This window comes from Zootoca vivipara, chromosome 3 (assembly GCF_963506605.1).
Source record: "Zootoca vivipara chromosome 3, rZooViv1.1, whole genome shotgun sequence".
Lineage (NCBI taxonomy): Eukaryota > Metazoa > Chordata > Lepidosauria > Squamata > Lacertidae > Zootoca > Zootoca vivipara.
The window spans coordinates 76820362-76829134 of NC_083278.1; the positions used below are offsets into that span (position 1 = coordinate 76820362).

The window sequence follows — 8773 nt, forward strand, 5'->3', positions numbered from 1 at the left end:
TACTGCAATATATATATATATTTCTTTATTTACATAACTTGTGATAATTCAGTACCGCTTAACGTAGTGACGCTGTATACAGAATCCATGCCCTTTCCTGGTTCTTAGAACTAGTGGTCCATTAAACCAAGTTGCATGACATATATAAGAGGAATTTGTGTCCACGTTGCAGTGAATGCCCAATTAAAATACTGTTTGAGCCATGAAGGTGATTTCCGAGGGTGTGGTGGGGATCTGTGAACCAACTGTTGTGATTTGACTCCCATCAATTAAATCAGAAATTATGAGTCCAACATCATATGGGAGGGGCTGCAGGTTCCCCATCCCTGGTCTCTTACTCTGATAGTCTGTGATGCACCCCTTTCAAAGACACCTGGCTTAGGCGAGACTAGGACCTTTCAACTCAAGAGAGTCCCCAAGTCAGCGAAGGTCCCCTGAGATACAGGCGGCCATCTTAAACATGACACAAGAGGCTCAGGCGATTAAGTTTAGCAACAGGGTTTAAGGACCAAGGAGCTTCTAATTGCCTTGCACTTTGTGAGCTACGAACAGGAGTCATGTTTTTAACAGGGTGCCCTTTTTATGCAGCAATCTTATCTTAAACCCAAATATAGAAAGCTCAGCGCAGAGTTCAAAAGGCAAGAACACAGCCTCATGATAAAACTACTGTTGGAGCTTCAAGGATTGCTGCCTCAGCTCCAATGTTAGTTAAGACTCCTGTCCCCCACCCCTCAATTTAAACAGCCACAAGATGGCACAGTAAATATTCACATACTGATCATATCTCCATTTGGAGAGCTGTGCTCCTGAACTCCCTACTTAGCCAGAGCCCTATTCCACCCTACCAACTTCTGATTTTTTTTTACAAGCACTGTGCAGTGGGATCCATGTGCAGCAGTGTTGCCTGAAAGAGGCCCTTACATGCCATTGCCTCAGCCCTTTCAATAAAACTCACTTCCACATGGATTTGTGTGAGTGTAAAGGTAAAGGTACCCCTGACCGTTAGGTCCAGTCGCGGACAACTCTGGGGTTGCGGCGCTCATCTCGCTCTATAGGCCAAGGGAGCTAGCGTTTGTCTGCAGAAAGCTTCCGGGTCATGTGGCCAGCATGACTAAGCGGCTTCTAGCGAACCAGAGCAGCGCACAGAAATGCAATTTACCTTCCCGCTGGAGTGGTACCTATTTATCTACTTGCACTTTGACGTGCTTTCGAACTGCTAGGTGGACAGGAGCTGGGACCGAACAACAGGAGCTCACCCTGTTGCGGGGATTCGAACCGCCGACCTTCTGATCGGCAAGCCCTAGGCTCTGTGGTTTAGACCACAGCGCCACCCGCGCCCCATTGTGTGTGTAGTATCATGTAAATCCATCCTTAAGGGTATTCCTCCTGGATGTATATGTAGACAAGAGCAGGGGCATAGAAAAGCCAGCTATGTCTCTGTGTTTTGCAGTGCTCAACACTACCGATTAGAATCAAAAGAGTGCTACAGTAACTCTGAAACAGTTTGTAAAATCTTTAGTGCATACATTATTCTTAGCTGCTAAGCAGATCATTCCTACCCAGGCCATGTGACCTGGTTTTAAAAATCCCTTTATTTTTCACCAGTCTTACCCGGGGGGGGGCATTCTCTGTACTTGTATGCTTCTTCCTTTGGTGCATGTGTGTGCCCCTTCGAAGATGATGATGACATAGCCATAGATTTGCACTGATTTCAAAAATGACCACAGTTACTCATTTAGAGGAGCTGTTTGCTGACCATCCAGAAATACCTGTTTTTGGACCAGAGATGCAACCACAGTTGGAAGCAAGCAAGTATTCCAGTGGCGGTTTTACCACCACCTTTAAAAGCAGTTACATCATTTATTATTATTATTATTATTTTAAACACCGAAGTGCACCCCCTGCTACCTTTATTTTTGGCAGGAAAGGAGCGAAATACAAAATACTTGTCCGTGTCACTCATTTAGGATGGCTTGTTCCATCGCATGGTTCTTTGGTTGGGTCCTGCCAACTCCTGGACCATGAATCCTTCGAGAGGAGCCCACATTCAGAGAGAGCACCTTTCATTTTCAGGTAGCTCGCATGATTCACAGCTGAGCTTTCTAGCCACATAGCTGTCACCGGAGAGAACACTTATGTTTTCTGGAGACATTCCTTACATTTCCCCTTGCCAGGGGCTAAGAGGCCTCCAAACATTTCTTGGGATGCATAAGTCATGTAAACAAACCCATCTTCATCTTTGTAATTCTTGTAGACTTCTGCCAGTGTTAGAGACATGCTTGCTAAACTCTTGTTGTTTACCAGCATATAGAAAGCTTGTGTAGAACTCAGCGCCATTCTGCTTCTGGGTAAACAAAGAAAAGAGAGAGCAAGTATTTAAAATGTGCAAGTTATTTCATGCTATGCCAATACAATCCTAATCCAGGACAATGTACTCAGTGCTTTTGTACCCTTGATAATACTTTATAACGGGGCTCATTTATTATTGGCAGGCTTGACTCAAGGGCATTTTACACTGTTTTCACACCTACAGAAGAAAAGTGGGCTGCATGACATCATAGTGACACTGGGTGATTGACAGGTGGGTAAATTCCTCCAGTCCATCAAGATGGCCCACCAAGGATGAGGGAACCCAGAATCTGGATTTTTTGGAGAATTTTTTACAGCTTGTGTAAGTTTTGCCACTGAAAACTGGGGTACTACTTTTACTCCACTGGTGGTAAGCAAACTTTAAACAAATTCTCCTTAAATAGATATTTAAGACAATCCATTAGGAACTGGGAAGGGGGAATCAACCACCATGCGCCCAGTTGTGCACATCAGTGACCATTCAGACAAGTTTTGGGACATTAAATGTTCAGAAAGGCCAAGTAAAATAGTAAACAGGTTGATTATAGAGGCCTACGTTGTTATGAAGCATATATAGTTCAAATTATTCCAAGAGACATGTTTACATGATAGTTTTTTAAAATAATTTCCATTCAATTTCCCATCTTAACAAAATAAACATAAAAACATTACAATATAACATAAACTAACAAAGAAAGAAACCAAACCAAACAAATCTAACTTTTAAACATCCATTTTTCTGATCACTGTCTTATGGACTTCCCCTCCCCCCGCCCTTTCTGATTTTCAATTTTTAATCCTCTTTTGCAATTCCCTTTATCATAATTTTTAAATCCTTTTCGTTATATTCTTTCATTTTATATCCTACCCCTCCCCCACTACAATCCATGAGACCCCCTTGCCACCAGAGAATCCCCAAGTGCAGTAGGAGAGGAGACGCAGTCCTTTTTGTCATTGAAGCCCCCCACCCCAGTACCTCCCCCTGCCACCCAGAAGGTCCAGGGTGAGGGAAGAGAGTAGAGGCAAAGGGACACTCCATTATCCTTAAAAATCATAATTAATCAATTTTATTTACACTTATTTTCCTTTATCATTTTCACCATCTTAAAATATTTTCCTCCTTTTAGCCTATACACCCCTTCCAAATTTCTTCATAACTCCAATTTTATTATTAAATTCCATTCCATTTATATTTGTACACAATTTTCTTCCATCCCCCTCTTAACTGCAGATACCTTAATTCTCCCAATTCGCACCTTAATAACCATAGTTTTCACCCCACTCCCATTCTCCAATGTCTCCTCCCCATCATCCAAGTTCTCGCCCTGCCACCTCCCCTACCTCCCCTTTGTTCTTTTCCAACCACTGCTGACAGCACCCTTTACCATTGTTTACATGACCGTTTCCCTAGGGTCCATCAAGTTATGGATTGAGTGGGAAAGTCATTTGCAGTACTGACCTCAGCTACAGAAAATGGTAGCTAGATGTCCTTTAAGACATAGCCACAAATGCTACACCAGGCATCCCCAAACTGTGGCCCTCCAGATGTTTTGGCCTACAACTCCCATGATCCCTAGCTAACAGAACCAGTGGTTGGGGAAGATGGGACTTGTAGTCCAAAATATCTGGAGGGCCGAAGTTTGGGGGTGCCTGTGCTACACGATTGAACAAACAAAATCCATTAAAGAAAATCCTCTCCCTAATTTAACCTCATCACTTTTGGGAAAGTTGTTGCTTACTATAACTCCTGATATTTACATTTTGTCAACAGTTTAGCTTGACTGTGCAGTGCACATAACATTGGTGCAGAGTCAAAGATGAAGTTTAATAAATTTGTGTCCCATCCTTCCCCCAGGAAGCAAAGAATTATATCTGTCTAATAAACCATGGTTTACTGGAATGTGCAGGCACTTCTTCCTCCCCTTTATATATCCATTCTCTCTTGCACTGCTGTTAGACAGATTCCAGTGCTTGTTAAAGCACAGTTTCTAGTTACATCCAAGCTATGTCAGATTATAAACCGTAGTTTGGAACAAGAACTAATTCTGGTTTATAAGATTAAAGCCACAGTTTCTCAGTTTGGATGCAACAGGAAACTTTGGTTTAAAACCCCCTAAAAGCTTTTTAATTATGCTGCATGAGGGAAAGAGAAGGGGATAGCAGGCAGGTGCAATGATTATTTATTAGACTGAGATAGTAGCATCTGAACTGGGCTGATTTGTGAAATTGTTCCAAGATTCATAGTTTAAGCAAGTATTTGAACCTAGGCTTATTGGTGGTAGGACAGATAGCTAGTTTCCAGAGGTTTATAGAAGTGTCAGACCCAAATACTTACACATATTATCTATATCCTACAGCAGCAGAAAGGTTTAGGTGGTAAAGGAAATACCTAAACAGTTATGACCATTCCTAGCCTTCCAAGAGGAACACATTTCTAGGTGATATAGCAGAGTAGAGCAAAGTTACTCCTTCCCCACTGTCTAACTCAGGCATCCCCAAACTGCGGCCCTCCAGATGTTTTGGCCTACAACTCCCATGATCCCTAGCTAACAGGACCAGTGGTCGGGGAAGATGGGAATTGTAGTCCAAAACATCTGGAGGGCCGAAGTTTGGGGATGCCTGGTCTAACTGAAACAAACATATCTATTGTTACAAACACACACATTTAGTCTTTTTTTTTATAAAAATTTTTTAGTTTTTAGGGAAACCAGCAAGCGCTGCTCTGCTTCCTCCCCACCCTCCTCCACCAAAAAGCATTGCAGAAAAGTTTAATATGTTTCTAATAAGGTACTAATTTTCACACAAAGGAGCCAGTGAGTGGAATATTTATTGGGGACCAGAACATCAGCTACTATTGAGAACGTACAGTAACAAATTATATGGAAACAAGCTACTACTGACATATTGTAGGATAGGAATTGTTGGATAGGAAAGCTATCCTACAAGATAAATCCTATAAAAAATCCTAGAACTCTCCTCTGTATTTCACTCCACCTTGGAAAGGTTGTGAACTGAGAAGGCAAACAACTGTATCAGTCAGAGAGGTCAGACCGCTTGTTTAGGACCAAGGGCAGATTGCTGAAACGTAGCACATTTCCTAAGCTGACTTTAGAGAGGCTGTAGCTCAGGGCTACTTCTGACATTACTTTTCTCCACTTGGATTCTGAAACATGCTGGAAAGGTGCAGCTATAGAATGCCCACAATCTTTGAAATGCGCAAGTAGTTAGAAAGCATGAGTCACATCTGCGCTGGGTCTCTCTCACAAAATTTACAGACTGCTGCCTCCTGTCTCAAGCTCTCCAAGGACCTCTAAAAGCTCCAAAACAACAGAGTAAAAAGGGCTGAATGTGACGCAGTCTGGGTTTGAGCCAAAGCATCTCAGGGGAAAATGATTTTGTGCAGCGAGGGTTGGGGAGGGCAATCCGTGCCCTTGGACAACTGCTGCTAACCTCAATTAGCTTGACTTCATAATGCAGGCTCCAGGGGTGCCAACTTGAATAAAATACTGCCCTGCATAATTGATCACATGATACAGCGCGCGCGCGCACACACACACACATACTCACCATTTGAATGAAAATGGCCATCAACTTGCCCCCCCCCAACCCGCTTCAAATATTTCAGGCATGTCCAACAGGTAGATCGTGATCTACCGGTAGATCACTGGATGTCTGCGGTAGATCACTGATAGATGATTGGCTCCCCCCAAAGAAGTTGAACAACTGTGGCTCCCCTAAAAAAAGCTCAACATTTTACCTCCACCCTGAAAAAAACTCAACAACTTTGACCAACCCGAACCCCCCCCCCAAAATGGGCCTTTCTCCTTCCGAAAAAAAGCTCAACAACTTTGACCTGAACCCCCCAAAAGGGGGTAGATCACTGCCAGTTTTTAACTCTGTGAGTTGATCGCAGTCTCTTGGGAGTTGGCCACCCCTGAAATATTTTATCGTGGGGGCCGAAACCCCCACAGCCCCTAGGAGTTGTCTCCTATAGCAGGCTCCTTATAACCCCAAGACAGAAGGGTTACAGATAGAGAAGGCTTGGAATACTATGGCTCAAATGAAACACACAGACACTCACTACACGAATAGTTCTGTGTGCCCTAAGAACTTTTGGAGTTATGGTTCTTGAACTCCAGTCTGTCCCCCCCCCCCCTTATAACAAACTGTTCTCGAAACTGGGGAGGATTAAAAAGCAGCTCGCAATATGTCACAAGTAATCAGTTTCCCCCCCCCCCCAACACTAGCAGAACACTTTGGAACCTGGTCTCTAAGAGGGAGGTTTCATCAGCAGCTCTGAGATTAAAATAAAGAATCCAAAACCTTGCTAAAAGATTTTCTTATTCTTAAAATCTGGGAACTACAAGCTTCTTGTTTTGTTATTTTTTTTAAAAAAATCACCATTGATACAAACACAAAAAGAATGTATCTCAAAATATTGTGTGTGTGTGTACGCGCAGGGGGAGTGGGCAGTAGCAAAGACTACATTAATCTAACAGATTTCTTACCACAGTCTTGTGCAAACAAGAAGGAATCATTTGCAAGAGAACTCAAAGGATCTGAGTCCCATCAAAGCATGGAAGGGAAAAATCACAGAAATGTGCTGAGTAATATAGTACATATTATCACATAGTTTCCAAGTTCTTTCAGAAGTCTCGCTGCAAAAATAGATTACAAGCAAGAGAAATAGGCAGAGGAGCATGGAGAGTCAACAAAATTAGAAGCCTATCAAGACCTTGCTACATACCTGATGATAGTTATAAACTGAGTCATGGTCAGCTCCTGAGGCACAAGAAACTTGGTTTTGTCTAGCAGGGGAAGGTACTTTTCTTTCTGGTACCTTTCAACAATAACCTGTTTTTAAGAAAGAAGGAAACAGGTTTTAAAGCGAAGTAGCAACAGAGCATGCTGCACAACAGCACTCAAGAACCAGGGTGGCAATTCTAAGCACACTTCCTTGGGCAGGAAGATCCAATGATGCCACCAGTATGATTTGCTAGTGACTAAATAAGCACAGAATCCTCGATAATTTGAAAATGTGCAATGATCAGTAATCAGCAAAGAAAAAGGGAACGGAATAGCTACTTACCGGGACTTTTGTTGGGAATTTCCCTCGTATGCCTGCAACTTCTTCAACCCGGGTTGCTATGCAGAAGAAAAGCAAGGATCAATTGCCTGCATTTCTGCATGCCCAACCTTGAACACACTCGGAAGCATAGGTCATTGCAATCAATGGGCTTTTGAGCGAAATCTGTAGCCTAGTCCAGATCAGTAGCTGGAATCCCACAGGCTTGATACACCTAGACTTCACCCTGCTCCTAGAGCCCACAGTGCCACCCCCCAACATTATTCCAGAAATTATTCTTATTTCCAAATAAATGTGCAGCCAGTTTGGAGTCTGGTTGGTTAGTAAAAGGCTCCTTCTGCAACAACTTACCAAAACTCTTTCTTTGTTTAAACGGTCTGACATGCTGGCAGCTATGTAAAGGCTGCATTTTCCCTTTCAAACGCAGGCTGCCTTTTCTTCTCCTTTTCCTTTTTAACCAGCGACTCCTGCACCGGGACAGCTGCCGTCAAAATGTACCGTTCTTAAAAAGAGCCCCCCTTATAAAGACCTGCTTGTGACATCAGCCTCGCTCCTTGCCCTCCCTCCCCTCCATAAGCGGTGAGGGGTGGGGTCAGGCTGGCCTCCGCAGGGTTAGGGAAGGCGGCAGCAGGGTGCCTCGCGGCCAGAAGAAGGCTCCGTTTCTAACCTACAGGGTGGAAAGGGGTCTCTGCCCCGCGCGCAGCGCATGGCTTGTTTTACGCGCTGTGGCCTGTGCTGCTGCCGGGCGCTCTTTGGTTTAGATCTTCTTGGGAATAGTTTGCTGTGTGACACAAAGCTCAAGTCTTTTGCAAAATAAATCCAATGAACCGCTTCGCATTGATCCACGCTGCAACCTGGCGGGAGGGAAGTGCTATTGAACCCAAAGGGGAGTTACATCTTAGTAAACATAAAAGAGGATCGGGCTGCAAGTCCAGCAGCTCGTTCTTAATTGCTGCGCTTTGCAACGGTGCGAGATCTTCTCCTTCAGCTTGCTTTCATGTGGTGAAGGGGTTACAGCTGCATCGCTTGCTTCCTCCTCTCGTGCCGCCCGCTACCGTGGCTGCTGTGCATGTTTCGTCTGGAGGAAGTCCCCTTCCACTGCGTCGAGAGGGGTAAACTCCCATCTCACTCTGTGTAGGATCGCGCCCTTAGCAGTGACGTTGCTTCCTTTGGAAATGTGACGCAGGCAAAGCGGGAAAGCTCTTTGCGCCATGAATGGTTTTGCTCCAAGTTACTGAGAGCAGGTCAAGGTAGGACTCCCTCAAGAAAGCATTGTGTCAGCTAAAGCTACAACTCTGCTCTGCTTTATTGGAGGTTCGAATGAAGTGGGACTTGTAC

At 44.0% G+C, this 8773-nt stretch overlaps 1 protein-coding gene across 1 annotated transcript; it reads right to left on the bottom strand.

The window, feature by feature from the left end:
* Nucleotides 1-363: 363 nt before the first annotated feature.
* Nucleotides 364-7921, bottom strand: MAP1LC3C (microtubule associated protein 1 light chain 3 gamma). The gene is made up of 4 exons (XM_035110559.2): nt 7787-7921; nt 7439-7494; nt 7097-7203; nt 364-2344 (listed from the first exon to the last, which is right to left on the bottom strand). Exons 1-4 carry the CDS (start codon nt 7842-7844, stop codon nt 2134-2136), a joined length of 432 nt encoding a protein of 143 aa, XP_034966450.1. The 5' UTR covers nt 7845-7921; the 3' UTR covers nt 364-2133.
* Nucleotides 7922-8773: the final 852 nt, after the last annotated feature.

Bases quoted from the DNA above. Each gene is read 5' to 3' on its own strand.
- MAP1LC3C (XM_035110559.2), bottom strand. From the start codon at position 7,844: ATGCAGCCTTTACATAGCTGCCAGCATGTCAGACCGTTTAAACAAAGA. The intron at 7,495-7,786 runs GTAAGTTGTTGC...TCTTCTGCATAG, and splicing joins TAAACAAAGAAAGAGTTTTG to CAACCCGGGTTGAAGAAGTT. The intron at 2,345-7,096 runs GTATGTAGCAAG...TTGTTTACCCAG, and splicing joins CAGTTTATAACTATCATCAG to AAGCAGAATGGCGCTGAGTT.